Source organism: Archocentrus centrarchus, chromosome 10, assembly GCF_007364275.1.
Source record: "Archocentrus centrarchus isolate MPI-CPG fArcCen1 chromosome 10, fArcCen1, whole genome shotgun sequence".
Taxonomy (NCBI): domain Eukaryota; kingdom Metazoa; phylum Chordata; class Actinopteri; order Cichliformes; family Cichlidae; genus Archocentrus; species Archocentrus centrarchus.
In genome coordinates this window covers 7,202,892-7,222,838 of record NC_044355.1, presented here as the reverse complement: position 1 = coordinate 7,222,838, position 19,947 = coordinate 7,202,892, and the positions used below count along the sequence as shown (strand labels likewise).

The 19,947-nt window shown below is 37.9% G+C and overlaps 3 protein-coding genes across 4 annotated transcripts; all 3 read right to left on the bottom strand.

The window, feature by feature from the left end:
• Positions 1-3,646: 3,646 nt before the first annotated feature.
• LOC115786502 (signal-regulatory protein beta-2-like) lies at positions 3,647-5,342 on the bottom strand. Its single transcript, XM_030738671.1, has 6 exons — positions 5,300-5,342; positions 4,828-5,157; positions 4,392-4,751; positions 4,072-4,200; positions 3,936-3,978; positions 3,647-3,835 (listed from the first exon to the last, which is right to left on the bottom strand). The coding sequence occupies exons 1-6, from the start codon at positions 5,340-5,342 to the stop codon at positions 3,703-3,705; spliced, it is 1,038 nt and encodes a 345-aa protein (XP_030594531.1). The 3' UTR covers positions 3,647-3,702.
• A 7,288-nt stretch (positions 5,343-12,630) lies between these two features.
• On the bottom strand, positions 12,631-14,251 carry LOC115786406 (signal-regulatory protein beta-2-like). Its single transcript, XM_030738531.1, has 6 exons — positions 14,191-14,251; positions 13,735-14,058; positions 13,302-13,655; positions 13,001-13,129; positions 12,868-12,911; positions 12,631-12,762 (listed from the first exon to the last, which is right to left on the bottom strand). Exons 1-6 carry the CDS (start codon positions 14,231-14,233, stop codon positions 12,631-12,633), a joined length of 1,026 nt encoding a protein of 341 aa, XP_030594391.1. The 5' UTR covers positions 14,234-14,251.
• A 3,357-nt stretch (positions 14,252-17,608) lies between these two features.
• LOC115786407 (uncharacterized) lies at positions 17,609-19,730 on the bottom strand. 2 transcript variants are annotated; one of them, XM_030738532.1, is made up of 7 exons: positions 19,653-19,730; positions 19,208-19,537; positions 19,075-19,098; positions 18,857-18,934; positions 18,536-18,670; positions 18,396-18,442; positions 17,609-18,318 (listed from the first exon to the last, which is right to left on the bottom strand). In XM_030738532.1, exons 1-7 carry the CDS (start codon positions 19,693-19,695, stop codon positions 18,175-18,177), a joined length of 801 nt encoding a protein of 266 aa, XP_030594392.1. In that variant the 5' UTR covers positions 19,696-19,730; the 3' UTR covers positions 17,609-18,174. The 2 variants fall into 2 exon arrangements, with proteins under 2 accessions (XP_030594392.1, XP_030594394.1); XM_030738534.1 differs by lacking the exon at positions 18,857-18,934.
• Between the last annotated feature and the right edge of the window lie 217 nt (positions 19,731-19,947).

Here is a 19,947-nt window from a genome sequence, read left to right as displayed (position 1 = left end):
TGGAGTCATTTTTGACCAGGATATGTCCTTCAATGCACATATTAAACAAATATGTAGGACCGCTTTTTTGCATTTGCGCAATATTTCTAAAATTAGAAACATCCTTTCTCAGAGTGATGCTGAAAAGCTCATTCATGCATTTATTACTTCTAGGCTGGATTATTGTAATTCATTATTATCAGGCTGTCCTAAAAGCTTCCTGAAAAGCCTTCAGCTGATCCAAAATGCTGCAGCTAGAGTACTGACAGGGACTAGAAAGAGAGAGCAGATTTCTCCCATATTGGCTTCTCTTCATTGGCTCCCTGTTAAATCTAGAATAGAATTTAAAATCCTTCTCCTCACATACAAGGTCTTGAATAATCAGGCACCATCTTATCTCAAAGACCTCATAGTACCATATCACCCCAACAGAGCACTTCGCTCTCAGACTGCTGGCTTACTTGTGGTTCCTCGGATACTTAAGAGTAGAATGGGAGGCAGAGCCTTCAGCTTTCAGGCGCCTCTTCTGTGGAACCAGCTTCCAGCTTGGATTCGGGAGACAGACACCCTCTCTATTGTTAAGATTAGGCTTAAAACTTTCCTTTATGATAAAGCTTATAGTTAGGGCTGGATCAGGTGACCCTGAACCATCCCTTAGTTATGCTGCTATAGGCCTAGTCTGCTGGGGGGTTCCCATAATGCACTGTTTCTCATTCACCTTATTTACTTTGTTTATACTCCACTCTGCATTTAATCATTAATTGATATTAATCTCTGGCTCTCTTCCACAGCATGTCTTTCTCTCCCCTCAGCCCAACCGGTCACAGCAGATGACTGCCCCTCCCTGAGCCTGGTTCTGCTGGAGGTTTCTTCCTGTTAAAAGGGAGTTTTTCCTTTCCACTGTCGCCAAGTGCTGCTCATAGGGGGTCGTTTTGACTGTTGGGTTTTCTCTGTATTATTGTAGGGTCTTTACCCACAATACAAAGCGCCTTGAGGCGACAGTTTGTTGTGATTTGGCGCTATATAAATTGAATTGAATTGAATTGAATTGATCTGAATTGAATTGAATTGAATTGAATTGAATTGAATTGAATTGAATTGAATTGAATTGAATTGAATTGAATTGGTCACTCTCAGTAGCTCAGTGATTTCCAGCATGATAGGATGCCACCTGTGTGAGAAGTCCAGTCACAAAAGTTCCTCGCTACTAAATATTCCACAGTCAACTGTTAGTGGGATTATAACAACATGGAAGTGATAGGGAATGACATCAACTCAGCCACGTAAAATCACAGTGCAGGGTCAGTGATTTGCATAGTGTGCAGAGTCAACTTCCTGTACAGTAAATCACTACAGACCTCCAAACTTCATGTGGCCTTGAGATTAGCTCAAGAACAGTACAGTATGTAGAGAGCTTCATGGAATGGGTTTCTATGGCTGAGCAGCTGCATACAAGCCTTACATTACAATGCGCAATCCAAAGCATCCGATGCAGTGCTGTAAAGCAATGCCACCACTGGACTCTAGATCAGTGGAGATGTGGTCTCTGGAGTGATGAATCGTGCTTCTCCATCTGGCAGTATTGCCATATGCCCCAAACCAGTCTGCATTGCCAACATGTCTAGGTCCCCATCCTTTACCTGTTACCAAGCCTCATGGATCCAGGCCCCAACCACCAATTGCTTGCCATTGAGCTTTCTCCGAGGTCTGGCCTCAGAAAGGACTCCTGGTTCCTCAAAGCCCCAATAGGGTTAATCTTTCTGTATAATTACAGGAGTGGAGGTACAATGGGTATGAGACTGCAAGGAATGTGTTTGCTAAGGCAAGAATTAATCTGTCTTTCTATAGGTGGCTTTTAGTGAGACAGAGTAATGACAGCTGTAACTATATTCTCATATGTAAACTCAGAAATTCAAAGGTCAGTTTTGTTTGTTTGTTTATTTGTTTTTTATAGGGGAAATGCAAAGCTCCAGTCATGTTGGATATGACATGCCAACTGTGGACCAAGGAAATGTTTTGGTAAATATACATTTGGCTTATAGGTACATGCATTACATCATACTCACAGTATACAAGCCATCTATATATATAATCTATAATCTGACCATTTTATTTTGTTTTTCTATACAATGCACTAATAAATTGGAATGAAGATATGAGGTTTATCAGACTGCTAAAAAATACCCACAAAGTCTTAGAATCAGAACATTTCTTGAAAGAAAAGTAAAGCAGATATTTAACATAATCATATCAGTTAAATTGATTCTGATGCCCCACTAATGAAATCGGAAATATCTGTCATTTCAGTCTCTGACATATTCATCAGTGGATTTCTCTGCAAGGAGTGTAAAAAGAGGGAAGAAGAGGAGAGAGTCGCCACAAGACTGTGTGTACGCTGCTGTTAGCTCTCTCTGTACAGGCCAAGAAGGGCAGGCTTTTTAATGTGTGTTAAGAAAAAAATATTTCAATATTGGGAAGTCATTCCTCTGTGGAAATACTTTTTATTTTCTAAAATCTCTGGGGATCAGCTCATTTTGTAGGAGAGCACTGCTTTTTTTTTTTTTTTTTTTTGATGAATTGCAACAATGTACATGGCAGTATTTTATGAGGGAACAAGCGGTGAATATCCATCTTCTTCCACATACCCAGTTTAGGGTAGAGGGGCTGGAGCTTATGCAGCTGTGATAGGGCAAGAGGCAGGGTACTTCACCAGTCTGTCGCAGGGCTAATACATAGAGACAGATAACCATTCACACCTATGGTCATTTTAGAATCATCAATTAATCGAATTACATTCATATCTTTGGACTGTGGGAGGAAGCCAGAGTACCCAGAGAGAACGCATGCATACATGTGAAGAACATGCAAACTCCACACAGAAAGGAGCTGTTAAACTGTTGAATTCACTCTGGCAAATGTTTAGAAAGCTGAAAAATAAACAACTTCTGTTTTGGATAATAACAGTTTGGCAGTAAAACGTGTTTTATTTACTTACACAGCTGATTTACAAATCATGTTGACACACACTGAAACATTATGAATCTGTCCAATAAAAAATAAACTTACTTTTAACAGCTCACTGTTGCACAGTTCTTTGTCTTGATTCAGATTCTAATGCAAGGTACTCAAAATCACTGCTCTTTCATCCTAATGCTGAAATCTGCAGCAAAATCTCTGATAGGTTGGTTGAAGTTACATGCCGAAAAAATACTGTTGGGATACAAATTAAATTCATTCCCCCAGTATAAGAACCATAACCATAAATGATCACAAATGACCTCATTTGAGAAAAAAAAAGTTTGGCATATTAACTTCTTTACTGGATGGTTGTTGTGGAGCTAAACAATAAATGTGGGAAAAGACAGCAGGGAATAAACTAACTAGTTGGCCATCCAGTCACACCCAGTAATGGTGTGATTTATTGCTTTAAGATGTTTTTTGAAGATTTTGAAGGATTTTTTTTTCTTTGTAACAGACAGAAAAAAAAAACAACATGAAATGAGACAAAGTGAACAAATATTCACAACCAGACTAATCCAGGAATGTTGCACTTCTGAGATGATCCTGACATGGAAATGTGCACAGTGCATGAATAAGATGACTTCAATCCAAACAATAGACAAACATATACAAACTATAATATGAGTACAAGAGTGCTGCAACTAATAAGCATTAATGATAATTATCACATACCAACGGATGTTAAATAAGTAAGCTAATTCACTAATCCAGCCCCAAAGCCTTGCATGCTGTGTAGATCTGCTGCCTCTCCACTGTTGTGCCGTCCTTTAATACACCTCTGTCAGCTTTCATCAGTGTAAATACAGCAGCAGAAAACATCCACGTGTCCTTATTCAGGGAAAATAGATCAATGAAAAACATTAGCAATATTAAACCCAAACACCATTAAGTTTTCATTACTATAGAGAGATTATTCTATCTTTAAGTACTTTACCTGCTGTTTTTTCTGATCATTAAAGTTTTTCTTCACGACAGGAGATGGATTATGGAATATATAGATAAATATTAATACAAATGGAAAACTCTGTATTTAAATTTGTTATCTAGAGGACTTTGATTAAATGTAATTACCTTTGTAATGGTCATTGTTATTTTTCTTGATTGGGCAAATGAGGACCGCTATAACAATCAGACTTACTGCCAAGACCGCACACAGCAGAAAAATAACTGATCTGGGACTCTGTGACCACATGCAGTCTCCTGGAATAATATATATATATATATATATATACAGTAACAGATAAGTAATTTTAAATAATGTTTAACATCACCTCCTGATGAGATTAATATAAATGTGAAATAAAAATTTCAAATTTTACACCCAAATAGTAACTACTAATTATACACTTAAATATTCAAATTTTCAAACTAACAGTCAATGGCACAGGTACCTTGAATATCCAGTTTAGTTCCATTTCCAAATAATATCTCCCCACATGCGGCCACAGCACAGTAATAAGTCCCAGCATCAGAGGAGCTGATGTTCTTAGAGAAGCGATAAACACATCTCTGCTGAGCCTCAGATCTATTCTCACATTCATGATGTTTGTTTCCATCAGTGTAGATGATGCTAGGATGAGGTGTTTGTAATCCTTCCCTGAACAGGAACACACTGTGACCTCCTGGACACGTCTCACTGTTAGAGTCAGAGAGGACTGAACACTGCAGAGTCACTGATTCTCCTGCATGGAGTGGGTCTGATACTGTTGGCCACTGAAGAACAGTATAGGCTGATGTCCTCTGAGTATTTCCTGTGTATTACAAAACATACGTCCCTTAAAGTTCACAGCTGAAACTTTAAAGTTTGTGAAAGTAAGGCAGTCTTACCTTTTACTAACAAATATGTCTCACTCCACTGAATGGGATACATCCACTCAGCTATTCCACAGTGATAGAGTCCCTCGTCCCCTTGGACTGTGTTCATAATGGTCAGGTTGCTAAAGTTCTCATGCTTTTGTGCATCAAATCTTGTTCTAGAAAATTCAGGGCTATACTCTGGTGTTGCGGATTTTGACTGTGTCACTATTAATTTCAGACCATCCCCGACGCTCTGCTTGTACCAGTAAATTATTCTAGTGCCAAACTCTTTTATTGGTAAATCACATGATAATGTCACTGCTTCACCAAGCTGAACTGTTTTCACTGGAACCAGAGAATCTGAATAAAAAGGAAAAAACAGAAAAAATTATGACCAGCAAAAAATCTGCTGGAACATGTTAATTCTATTAGTTATATTTTTTTAGCATGTAAATTATTAACTAAGAAAATTATCAGAGAAGATTTTTTAAAAAGCACTTACATCCTCGATGAAGAAAAATCAGTGTAAGCCACACCACGATCATGTTGACAGTGTCTTTTGTTAGCGGCGATGTTCATATTTCAATGGTTGAAGGAGGTGGGATGGTTATATCTTTAAGATGCATCTGATTGGTTATCAGAAAAGTACATCTCAAAAATATGCTGGCCCTTCCTTGGTTTTGTGAAAGATTGCCTCTCTTTCATCCTTCATTGCAGTTCAAACCAGTATCACGGGAAAGAGTGTGCCATCGGTCTGCTGTGCAGATTTCTCACTTTGCCTGTCGTAGGTGTGAAATGGACATGCATGCTTGAGTTGCAGTAACATGGAGTATCACCAAGATGTGATATTTTACTTCTGGCCAAAAACTTTCTGCCACCTTTGTACTGATTAACTGCCCTTTAAACAATATTACATTTAAGAAAAATAAAAAGACAACATGATGGGTGTACTGAGGGGAAATTTACATATCAGCTATGTAGCTTGTTTGGCTTTAAATAACGTTTTGCACCCTGGCGGTACTGCAGCTTACTGTTATTTTAAGCATGCATGTCCATTTCACACCTAGGACAGGCAAAGTATGAAATCTACACAGTGAACCAACATGTCTGTTACACGCTTTGCCGTGATATTGTATTGTGCAGTTACTTTTTTCAATCGATGGTTGTTTTGAACACTTTTCTGTGTAAGTATTGTTCTGGGTGATTGTTATTCTGGTCTTCAGACTTAAAAGAAAGCTTCCAGTGTTTCTTAAATGTACTGTACTGCAAGAAATGTATTGCATTCTCAGAAAAATGCTTATAATGCATATAGCAGCAAGGAGCCACAATATTTTTGTCCCTCCAAATGAATTAAGACCAAGCAATGTACCCATTTTTGATAAGATGTTTTAGAACCTGCAAAAACTAGGATTGCATTTTAATAATAATAATGATAAAAAAATTCAAGTCAAACCACTTAAAAAAAGAAAAAAAAAATCACATATGCTGAGAAAGTGTTGATGGCTAAAGGAAGAGAGGCTAAACTTAGACTACAGGATTAGAATTCAGATTTGCCTCACTGAGACATAAATGCTCGGGGTGTATACTGTAGGGCAGGCTTTCTTTGTACAAGCTGGGAAAGCATATTTAAAACTGCAAACAGTGATGATGGTATCGAAACTCTACTACACCCTTGACATGATACCCAAGAAGTGTATTTACAACAACACTGTGGATACTTTTTTAAAATTACATTCAAATTGATATGATTGCATAACGTGTTAATTCAGCCGCCAGCTGACCAGTAAATGTTATATCAATTCGGGTTTTATCTTGTGAAATCACAGCAACAGTTTTATGCTGTAGGTTACAGACCCTACAGTAAATCTCAACAATCAAATGACCCACATGAGCAAGTACTCTGCAATTGTGGGAAGGAAAAACTCCCTTTTAACAGGAAGAAACCTCTGACAGAACCAGGAGAGATTTGCTGTGACTGATTGGTGAGGTGAGGAGAAAGAGAAGGAAGAGAAAAGACTAAGGGAGAGAAGACAAGGATTTAATGACATACTGTGGGGGTACAGTATATAAACACCTGAGAAGTGAAAAGAAATGTGTAGAGAAGTGCATCACACTGTAGCACATGAAGTCCCGCAGTAGTCTGAGGCTATGGAACCATAACTGAGGAGTGGTTCAGGGTCATGTGATCCACCTCTCAGTGTAACAGGGAGCCCATGAAGAAAATCCACATGGGAGCATGATCGCGCTTTTTTTAAATCACTGTTAATTCTCTCACTGCAGTGTTCTGGAAGAACTGGAGTATTTTTAGGGAACTTCTATAACAGGCAGATAATAATGAATTTCAATGGTCCAGCCTAGAGATAATAGATACATGAACTAGCAGGAAGTTTCTAAATTTGGTATTTATTTCACAGATGCAGATTAATGTTGAAGGACAGATCCTGATCAAAAAAGTTTCTCACAGTGTTACTGGAGGCCGAGGTAATGCCACTCAAAGTAAGTATCTGGTTAGACATAAGGTTTCTGAGATTTTTAGGGCCACAGATTTTTAGGGAATTTAATAGAAGAAATAAAAGAGAAGAATAGAAGAAAATTACAGAACATCCTGTCATGGTACTGGATCTAGGACCCAGCATTTTGTGTTTTTTGGACTTTTGAGTTTATCTTTATTTATGTTTGGTTCGATTCTTGGTTTGCCTCCCATGTAGTTACTTCCTGTATTATTTTGCTAGTCCACAAGCTGCCTGCCACACAGCCAGCCTTTACACATCCAGATCTTTACATCATTAAGACATGCCTGTAGTTTAAGGACTTGATTTATGAAATCTGGCTTCATAAATAAATAAAGTTGGGTATCATCTGTGTAGTGATGAAAATTTATTCAGTGTTTTATAATAATAAGGGAAGCATGTTTAATGTAAAATGTATTGGTTCCAGCACAGAAACCTGAGGAACTTTTGTGTGTGACGAAGACTAACAATTTATATGCATAAATTGGAATTGATCAGATAAATATCATTGTGACCTCTACAAACTGGTGGGCTGGTCCTCCCTTCATACCCGGCGGCTCCATCACTGGTTTCACTTCATCTATAAGATAATCCTGGGCAAGACACCACCTTATCTGTCATCTCTTCTTCATGTAGCTCACAATAAATATCGAACAAGGTCAAGTGAATACAATAAGCTCACCATTTCCAAAACCTCTACTGTTTTTGGCTGCAGCAAATGACTGGAATACTTTACAAAGCTCCCTCAAAATTCCAACTTTAACATCTCCTACTACTTTCAACCATAAAACTCAACAGATTATAGTTGACCATTGCTCATGCTGACCACCCCAGGTCACACTAATTTACATACCCACATACACTTTCTCCTATCTATACTCATACACACGTACAATCACACAAACATGTTAATGTCAACTCTCTCCCTTTTTGCTAACTCATGTACTCTTCTTCTCATTCCTGTTTTTATCCAGTTGTCATCATTTACATGCATACTCCATGTTAAATCTCTGATTTATTGATTGATTCATTGCTTTTGGTATGTTTGTATGTTTATATGTTTATATTTATGTGTATTTATGTGTAGTGGACCTAATTCGATTGGGGCCTCTTGGCCAGGTCATGTTTGTAAATGAGAACTAGTTCTCAAACATTTTTACCTGGTAAAATAAAGGTTTAAAAAAACAAACAAACAAAAAAAATACAATTTAAATCCCCACTGTGCATTTCCTGTAATACCTACAGCATGATCTAGTCTCTGTAGGAAAATATTGTCGTCAGTGGCATTGAAGGCTGCACTGAGGTCTAACAGGACAAGCACAGAGACGAGTGCCATTAGTAACCTTCACTGATGCTGTTTCTGTGCTGTGATGAATTCTGAAACCAGACTGGAACTATTCAAATAAGCCATTTATCTGCAGATGATCAGTTAGCTGTTTACAACTATTCATTCAAAAATTTAGATTCAGCTAGATTTAGTTGAAAATATAAAATTATGTGCATAGACACACACCTTTTATTTACCTTTGATTCTCAGAAAATGTCCCTCCAAAAATGTCGTAGCATGCTGTCTGACAGTAGTAAAAACCAGTGATAATCAGCGAGCAGCAGTATGGGTTCATGCCAACAAAGAGCACTCCACATGCAGTGTTTGCTTTGAGAGTGTTGTTGGAGAAGTATCGGGAAGGTCAGAGGGAGCTGCACTGTGTCTTTGTGGATCTAGAGAAACGATATGATTGGGTACCAAAAGAGGAGCTATGGTACTGCATCAGGAAGTCAGGAGTTACAGAGAAGTATGTGAGTGTGTTGCAGGAATCTACATCAGGTATCTTTTCTGAGCCCATTCTTCTTTGCAGTGATGATGGACATTTGGACAGATGAGATCGGGCAGGAGTCTCCATGGACTCTGATGCTCGCATGTACGACACTGTGATCTGTACTAAGAGCAGGTAACAGATGAAAGAGAGCATGGACAGGTGGAGGTATATTCTGAATACATTATATTCATTTTTTTGTGTGTTTTATTTTATTTTGTGAAAGATAAACATAATTGTGATACATGTATATGCAAACTTAAGCGCTGCTATGGTTGGGCTTTCAACCAAAGGTGTACAAAGGGGTTTTTCTTCCTCCTACGCTCCCTCTCTCTCTGTCTCTCTTTATTATCAGGTATCTGCTTCCACTTATACCACTGTTTTGTCAAAAAGCAAGTGAAATTGCACAATTCTTTTTTTTTTTTATGATTACAGGAGCAGCAAAATGTTGTGAAAGGGTTACACACATGACCACACCTGCTCCTCCATCATGCTCTGACAGTTTTCAGTCACACTTTCAAGTGGTTTGAACTCTTTGTTGGCAGTTACAGAGAGATAAGGGGAGGCGGAAATCAACTGGCCATTTCAGTAAAAGTATGGTTTAAGAATTCTGATGCACCCTCAGCCTAAAATAATAGTGGATGAACAGATTGCAATAATTACAATAAAAGGAGAATTAATAGACCAATTTCATAGTGTAAAAATGAAGATGCTGTTCAATGAAAAAAGAAAGAAAGAAGCAAATTATTAAGCAACTGCAACTAAAATAATCAGTTCAATTTATTCAGCTAATGTTAGTTTGCGGAAGCATGTGCTGCTGAAAGCTCATACTGAGAGCTGTTCTGAGTAAAAAGCCTCAGAGGGCAACAAAGGAGTCACCATTTGTCAAATGGCCACAAAATGGGCAGAAACCACAGCTTAACACACCTTTTACAGAAGACATTCAGACCACTGAATCAAAGTTTCAGCATTTAAAATTATTAATAGTTCATGAAAACTCTATCAAGCTTTGACGTTTAGGCCCACTGAAGCAGGAAACTTTTGCATGTATCTTTCGAGTATAGGAATCTCACATTTGTTGGAAAATAATGACAAATGGTAGAAAAGACACACATTGTGATGTATTTCTTTATTATAATCAGTGAAGTTTAGGAATTTTCCATATATTTAACAAAGCTGCTAAGAATCCAAAGCTGTCTCTGTGACAAATGACACAATTACGCTGTGCTCTTTCACTTTGTCTCTGTGTCAGATAGACTTCTGTGTGAGGTATCTACACCTCTTGAGTGTATGTGTGGTTTTGGCCACATTTCCTCTCATTGTCCCCTGCAGCTTTCCTTCAAACTCACTGGTGAACACATGCAATGTAGCTCGCATTGTTTGAGAAGGCCTCTTTTAAGTATTGAGAAGTCTGCTTCAAAACATTCTTGAAATCTTTAATGTTTGAAATGAAGTGGTTCTCACAGGGTGTTTGCTTAAAAGTGTGGTGCAAGAATTTAGCACATAGATTGTATATTAAAGCTGTAATCACAGGTGTGAACAGTTAATCTAACTCAGCAGTGCCTTAAACATGCATTCTTTCAAATAGTTGTGAAAAGATGTTCAGCTGAATAAAATGAAAAAAATGACCCTATTGCTTGACCTATGAGCTCAGTAAATACTTTAATGGTTAGTTTATGACTTATTTAATACCTCGTGGTGATTATTAGTAAATTGTGGTCCCATTTATAGTCAAAAAAGAACAATAAGAAAGGGTATGCTTAAGGTTGTGGTTCACCTTTAGTTTCTGTGTCAGATTGATTGCTCATCTGGTCTGGAGAGGGCTAAAATACTCATATTAACTACTAAGACTTCATGAGCCTTTGGGTGACGTATCACCTATATAAATTATATAAATATTTATAGTATAAATTGCTATAGAAACACAAATTTCAATCATGCTTTAAGTGATCAGAGTAAAGACACTGGTACTGCTAACACACTGCTTCCAAAAGCTACTAATAAATATATCTTTCATCAAATAAAAATATGCAACATATTTGCTAAATAGGCAGTGACCTTTTTCTGCTTTGAAACATTCATCACTTTGTGACTAAATGTTCCATTTGTGTATGAAGAGCTCAGTAATGTGAGACACGAGTGTTGGATCTCTGATGCTCGCCAAGTAAGTGTGATTCTTTGCCAGTGAAAAAAAAATATGATGGAAAACTTATATTTGTACCCTAACTGTAAATTTCATGACACAGTATTAGATAAAGGTAACCCAAGTAAATACAAAATGCAGTTTTATCATTTAATTTATTAAGGGGAAAAAAGTGAAAAAAAAATAAATAAAAGCTGACCAAACCCACCTGGTCCCTGAGTGCCCCGAAACCTAATAACTGTATAGAGCTGCTGACTATCCCAGCCTCATCCACGCTATGCATTTTAGGTGATGTGTGTGAATTAGATATAGAAGCACATACATCACACATAATTCTTACTGGTCTGCCCAGGTTGTTGGTGGTGGTGGGGCTCGGGTGGGTGTTGTCTCGTGATCTTGGGGTGTGGGACCTGGGGAGCTTGAAGTGGCTGGTTCTGGCTCTGGGCTGGGTGGCTGGCATCTTCTGCTCCTGTTACTGTTGGGTCCCTTCCTGCCTGGGCATTATCCATGCCCCCTCAGCCAGTTGGCTTTCTCCTTCCAGGGGGTAGGCTTCTACTGTCAGAGGGTGAGTTGATGTGGATTTGTCTTTGTCTTTATATGTGGGTGTGGTGGTTCTGGGTCCCAGCTCTTCAGTTACTTTGATTAATTCCAAGAACATTTATGTCAGTATTTTTTAAGGTGACAAATGATGAATATATCTTATATGTTGTATCTTTGACATGTTTTATCTTCTCATCTTTATGACTGTTTTTTCACTTGTTTTTGGGTTTGGTTTGCATTTTTGCATTTTGCTAGGGTCAGTACTGGTAGCATGAGGCAATTCCTGGACCATACAGAGGTTGCACAGGTAGCTCAGCCCACAGTTTTGCTGTGCTATTTAAAAAAAAAATTTAGCAGTGCATTTAATGATTTTTCTTCCAATGGAAATCCTCTAAAACTGATGCAAAATACTTTATGCTGAACATTCTTTTTAAATAATATTTTGGTACTAAAAGTATTATTTATTTACATAGTTGGAGAGATTTACAAATTATGCTGATGCACAGTAACAATATGAATAAATTCTAGAAACATTTTATTACAAGACTGCAACAGTATGGGAAGCAATAACTGAGGCAAATAAACTTTTAATAGTTCATTGTTTCAGATTTTTTTTTGTCTGGATACAGATTATAATGCAAGGTACTCAGAATCACTGCTCTTTCAGCTGAGATACATATTAAACAAAATTTTTACAGTATAATAATCATAACCACACATGAGAAAATTCTCATGTCAGCAGAGAAATGCAAAATACACGTACCAAAAAGCAAAGATTAACTAGGTTATTGGATACAAAGAGATGCTCAGCAGGCTAGCCAATTCGCTAATCCAGCCCAAAAACTTTGCATGCTGTGTCGATCCGCTGCTTCGCCACTGTTTTTGCATCCTTTAATGCCCCTCTGTCAGCTTTCATCGTGGTAAAGACAACAGCAGAAAACATCCATGTGTCCTTATTCTGGGAAAATATATCAAAGAAAAATACTGGAAATATTAAAAGCCAAACACCATTAAGCTTTTTATTATTATTTTATGAGGATAACCCTAGCTTTAAGTACTTTACCTGTTGTTTTTTCTGATCATTAAAGTTTTTCTGCAGAACAGCAACTTATGGAATATGTAAATAACAATTAATACAAATGCAAAACTTCATATTTTAATTTTTTGTTGAGAGAGCTATGATCAACTTTACTTACCTTCACAATTATCTGTGCTGTTTTGTTTTGACGTGCAAATGAGGATGGCAATAACAATCAGGCAAAGAGCCAAAACAACACACAGCAGAAAAATAACCATCCTGGCACTCTGTGACCACATGCAGTCTCCTGGAACAATATTAAAAGACATAAAATAACAGATAAATAAACAGTGTTTATTATCACCGCCTGATGAAACAACTGTGAATGTGAAATAAAAATTACTTGTTTTATACCAAAATATTAACTAAGAAATTTACACACAAATAATTTTCTAATTATCAATCTATGACACAGGTACCTTGAATATTCAGTGCAGTTCCACTTCCAAATAATATCTCCCCACATGCGGCCACAGCACAGTAGTAAGTCCCAGCATCAGAGGAGCTGACGTTCTTAGAGAAGCGATAAATACATCTCTTCTGAGTCTCAGATCTTGTCTCACATTCATTATGTTTATTTCTATCAGTGTAGATGATGCTTGGATAAGATGACCCGTCTTTGAACCACATGACATTATGCTCGCCTGAACACGTCTTCTTGTCAGAATCAGAGAGGACTGAACACTCAAGCATCACTGAGTCTCCTGGACTGACTGGATCTGATACCACTGGCCACTGAACAACTGTATAGCTTGATGTTCTTTGAGTGTTTCCTGTGTAATACAAAAAATAAATTCTTCAGGACATATACAGAGAATATTTAAAAGTTTGTAAATGTGGATGTGTAATCACCTTTAACGAGCAAATATGTCCAGCTCCAGTTAGTTCTGATCCATTCTGTGAGTGCACAGTGATAGAGTCCCTCATCTTCTTGGACTGTTTTCAAAATGGTCAGATTGCTAAAATTATTATCATTATGTACTTTAAATTTTGATTTTGAAAATTCAGGACCATACTGAGGTGCGGCAGATTTAAACAGTGTCATGATGAGTTTAAGAGTATCCCCGACACTCTGCTTATACCAGTGGACTTCTCCACTCTGGAGCCCCTTGGGTAAAGCACATGTTAAGGTCGCTGATTCACCAAGCTGAACTGTTTCCATTGGAACCAGAGAATCTGAAGTAAAAGTAAATTTAATAAGTAAATAAAGCATTAACTACATAAAAGTGCTAATGTAAAAATGATAATTCTATTAATCATTAGTATAAGTATAAGCAAAGGAAATTATTAAAATTAAAAAGCACTTACATCCTTGATGAAGAAAAATCGCTGTAATCCATACCACGATCATCTTGACAGTGTGTTTTGTTAAGGATGTTCTTCAGTGAGTGAAGGAGGTGGGATGGTCATAGCTTATACTGTTAAAATGCATCTGATTGGTTAATAGATTCAAAAGTACACTTCCTCTCACACTGGTCTCATCCCTGGCTTTGTGAAACATTTCACCTTTCTTTTGTCTTTCATTGCAGTTATCCAGGTGTTTACTTTTTAATTTTTTTTTTTTTTTTGCTCGCTGGTTCTTTTGTGCACAAGCTGTGTTCTGAATTTGTCTTTTAATTTAAAAGAAAGCTACCACTGCTCGTGGTATGTACTCTGCTGCAAGAAATTTATTAAAATATGCATCTCAGAGAAATACTATATAAACAAGCAAGTAAAATATTTATTTTCCCCTCAGAAGAAATGAAGAGCACGCTCAAACAACATCCCCTTTAGAGCTGGTTTAGCACAGATGACAAACAGAATTAAAGTCTATGTTCATAACACATTTCAGTGCAAACCGTCTGAAAAAAGTCACATACTGTACACCAACTCCATGTTGGTGGTAGAAGACAATTCAGAATAATATCAAGCTCAGAAAACAAGATTTTAGCATAAAAATTCCACACTCCACACTTACATTCTCACAGCAGCAAAAACAGCAACTCTTACTGACAGAAAAGTTCAGGACCAGCATTGGCAGGTGATGCAGTTTTATTAAAAAAATTCCACCCTTGGTGTACTGTAAAGTAAGTCTGACATTGGCAGAGTGTGAATGGTAAAGGAAGAAAGCAATGCTGGTTGGTGGGGGCTTAATGGAGTGTAATGTGGGATAGGCAGGCTTTTTTCCAGGAACAGTAGAAAGTTGAAGGGCAACCAGCACACTCTAAACTACAGGAGATAAATCTGACACATGGAAACAAGAATAACATGGAAGCCAAACGTAGCATGAGGGAAACTGTATGACAATTTGAATTTGGCAGTAATGGTTGTAAGGACTAATGATTACTGGGTTTAAATACTGACGGTAGTCTCTGGAACCTGAAGAAGCGACTGGACAAATTTCCTGAAGACGTTTCAGCTCTCATCCAAAACGGCTTCTTCAGTTCTAAAACTAAATGGTGGTTTTGAACCACTGATTGTAACACCCCAGACCTTTTTTTCACACCTTGGCACATATGATTACACACATAGACAATAGTAGGTCAATGAACACCTCCAGGGGACTACGCCCACTGGGGTTTAAATACCACCATTTGGTTTTAGAGCTGAAGATGCTCTAAAACATGAGATGTGAAACATCTTCAAGAAACTTAAAGAAGCCCAGTTGCTTTTTCAAACCCCATAGAGGGGCATTTAAATGTATGCCTACACCTTCATTCTCAAGATATAAAAGTTCATATCTATGTTTTATTATCTGAGAAGGGGTCCCCTTCACCAAAGAAATGAAAACACAAAGGTATCACATCTTATTAAAATGTCTTCCTCCTCACCTCAAGTCTCATCTCCTAAGCTGGTCAGGGCTCTAACAAGCAAAAACATGCCTAAACATGCTTATTTTTTTCCTGATATTGTTGCCATTACTTACTGTCAACAGACTAGTTGCCTTGATTATAGACATTATCAAGTGGTATGTCATGTACACTACATTAAACACATTATTTATTAATGTAGCTTTCCACAGAACAGTACTAGTGCCTTTATTTGTACTAGATGTCCCTCTAAAGTTGAAGCACACCCTCCAGTCTCCCTTCTTGTCACCCCCACTCACAGTCACATCGTCCCTGCTCATCCCCAGATTCTGTTTCCAATACAGAACTCATGACAGTGGAATTGAAGAGCTTGTCAAAGTGTTTCTTCCACTGCTTGGCTCAATTGAGGTCAGCAGCATCCTACTACCATTGTATAGAGTATGAATAGAGCACGCTTCCCCTTCCAGAGCTGTCTGAGAGTTTGCCAGAATCACTCTGAGGCTGACTGAAAGTCTTGTTCCATGGTTTCACCAAACTCCTCTCACACCCAAGTTTTTGTGTCAACCACTACCAGAGCCACACTCTGCTTGGCCTGCCTGAACCTCTCAGCTGCCTCTGGAGTCCCACAAGCTAACCAAGCCAATAAGTCAGCCTCTTCAGCCAGATGGCTCCCTTCACCTCTGTTGTTTACCATGCGATTCTGGGATTACCGCCACAACAGGCAACAACAACAACCTTGTAGCTGTAGCTTTTTGCAGCTGATTCAGCAATGGAAGTGCAGAGTATGGATCACTCTGGCCCAATTTACCCACCAGAATGCAATCGAGGCTGTACTGGAGGTGGGAATTGAAGATTTTACAGACTGAGGCCTCTGCCAGGTGTCCCCAGTACATATTAGGTGTGCCAGGTCTGTCCGGCATCTTCCCCCACCCTTTGATCCAACTCACCACCAGCTGGTGATCAGTTGACAGCTCACTTCATCTGAGTGTCCAAGGAATACAGCAACAGATCTGACTATACAATTAAATCACTGACCTGCAGGCTTGGATGTCCTGGTGCCAAGTGCACTTAATAACACCCTTATGCTCAAACACAACGTTCATTAAGTACAAACTGTGGTTAGCACCGAAGTCCAATAAGACCACCACTCAGGTTCAGATCGGGCAGGCCACTCCTCCCAGTCGCACTCCTTCAGGTCACACTGTTGTTGACCACATGAGCATTGAAGCCCCCCCAGAAGAAGAATGGAGTCCCTAGATGGAATCCTCTCCAGCACCCCACCCAATGACTCCAAGAAGGTTGGATGCCCTGAACTATTTTTGGTGCATAGGCACAAATGACAGTCAGGATCCATTCCCTGATCTGAAGGCAAAAAGAAGCAACCATCTCATCCACCAGGGAAAACCCCAACATACAGGCAGAGAACTGCAGGATTCTAATATACCAACCTGTTCCCATTGCTTCTCACCTAGGACAACTCCAGAGTGGAATAGAGTCCAGCCCTGGCTTTGTAACCCTTTCCAGACTGATAGATTGTATTTACATGGCATGACATGCTTTTTTTTTTTTTTTTTAAGTTCTTTTAACCATCTTCAGTTTCTCAGACAGGTTCTGTTTAAGTGATTTTTTGACTCAACAGGTCTGTTAGTAATGTGGCTGATGAAACTGAACTAAGCTTTATCTTCCTCTGCCAGTCACACACCCAATTTGAGGATATGCTAGTTTAATTGAACATGCTGTGTGAACCAATTGAATCACTGCTTAAATGTTGTGGTGACCACCAGCTTGGCAGACCACAAGTGCTGACTGGTGCAATGGTTGTGAAGTCATGGTGTTGCAGTGGGAGACCAAAGTACTTTCTTGTAGTGAGGCAAAAGTGCTAAAAATCACACTAGAAGCAACATTTTGGTACTAGACAGTGTGTTTTATTTGACATATTATTAAATTGTTCATATATTGGGTTGTTACATTCAATTTTTTTTCCAAAATAATAGACATTTTATTACAGGTTTATAGTCTTTTTTCACAAATACAATTTGTTGATCATTTACTTTTTCAAAGTTTGTAATTTTCTTTGTCGTGCTACTTTTTTGAACACAGAATACTCAATGGTGTAATAATCAATGCTGCAATAATTTTCAATAATTTCAATAATTTTCTCTAAAAATCTGCAAACCTCTCGGAAATGTGTTCCTCCAGTTCATTATGCAAGTGCATCCCTATTTACTGTACATCTTTACTTTTGACTACAGTAGTTTTTCCTTGGATAGTATTGTGTAACTCAGTTTTTGTTTTTGTGAAATAAAGTCTGACTTAATTCGGGAAAGAGAAAAGTAATGTATTTCGCCAAACTGGGGACTGAGAAGGTTCTATGCATGTGTACAGACGTATAAAAAGATACATTCAATTGAAATACTTAAAAAAAATACTCAAAATGATACCTAAAATTATGTGTACTGTACTGTGACAAAATAAGTCATTTAGCGCTAAACAAATAACTAAATTATTCAGTGGAATCCAACCCAAAAGCCTTGACAGCAGTGTAGATTCTCTCCCTCTCAGCTGCTTTTGCATGCTTTGTTGCACCTTTGTCAGTTTCCATCATGGCAAAAATAGCAGTAGAATAAAACAAGACGCCCGCTGCATTCTGGAGGGAAAAGAGGGAAATATCAAAACTACAGCATTTTATTCTGATGAAGTTAACCCAATTTTTAATGAGTTTACCTGTTGATTTTTCTGAATAGCAGAGGGTTTTTGCAGAGGAACAACATCTGGATTATGACAAAAACAAACAAAAAAAACAACTGTGAATGCAGCAATTAAAATGTAATGCTTCCTTGAAAACTTTGAATAGCTGCTATTACCTTTGCAGTAATCCGTGTTGCCTTTCTTCATTGCAACAATAAGGATGGCTATAACAATCAGACTTATAGCCATGACAGCACACAGCAGAAAAATAAGTGTACTGGATCCATATGACCATGTGCTGCTTCCTGGAACTGCATCAAAAGGAGACAAAAAGTTACACAAGTTAAAATAAATAATGTTTAATCTCGAGTCATCTTCACTGTTTGTGAATGTAAATTTTTTTTAAAAATATGATAGATAGTTGTGTGTAATTTATCAATTACAGTATAGTATAGTATATTAAAATGTTTTAATTAATAGTCAATTAATGCTGTCACCATGACTGTCCTGTTTGGTTCCATATGATACTGTCGACCTCGGAACAACAGAAGAGTTTAATGTGCCCTGAATTTTTCCTATTGGATATAAAGTTTTATAAGTCATAAAAGCTTTGTTTTTAGTTGGGAATAGAACTGTTTATATTACAAGCATACAATATTTTAAAAGTAATACTAATAATACTGCCAAAATAATAACAAAGATGGACAATACATACCCAAAGTTAGATCCTGGTGAAAGCCTCCAAAATTACAAACACAAAACAAAACACAGTAAAGGAAAATAAATTACATTTACATACAAATAATTAAAATGAAAAATATTTTGAAATGTACTGATTTTGTGATTACCTTCTATTAGCAAATATGTCCCAGTCCATACAGTATTTGAAAGCCACTCTGAAACTGCGCAGTGATACATCCCCTCATCCTCTTGGATTGTCCTCAGAATGGTCAGGCTGCTAAAACTGCTATTGTTATTAAGCTCCAATCTGGATGTTGGAAAGTCTGGTGCATACTTAGGTGGTTTAGATTTCTGCATCGTCACAATTACTTTCAGTGTGTCCCCGGCAGTCTGTTTGTACCAGTGGACTTGTCGAGGGAGGACCTCTGTTTGAAATAAGCTACAGATGAAAGTTGCAGGTTCACCTAGCTGAACCGTGGTTACTGGAACCAGCATATCTGACATAACAGATTAAAGTACATTGAGTAACAATAGTATATGATGTAATATGACTCAATCGGCATGCAAATTCTTGACCAAGAGCATTTTTAGACTGAATAAAATAGCACTCACATCCTTGATGAAGAAAATGCAGTGTAATCCACAACACAAGCATCCTGACATTGTCTTCTTCTTGGAGACCTGTTGGCAATCCAGTCAGCAAAGGTAGGTCAAACTGCTGAGTGCATTAAATGTGCACTTCCTGTCAAAAAAACTTTGAGTGGCTTTCATTTAGGTGGGTGTTGACACCTTCACTTAACCTAATTCTAGAGCTGTTATTTCCCTTTTTACTGCAATTGTCTTCATGTGAATAACTTTTGGATTTTTTTAGGGCATTTTCTGTCATCTGTTTCTGTGTAATGCACTT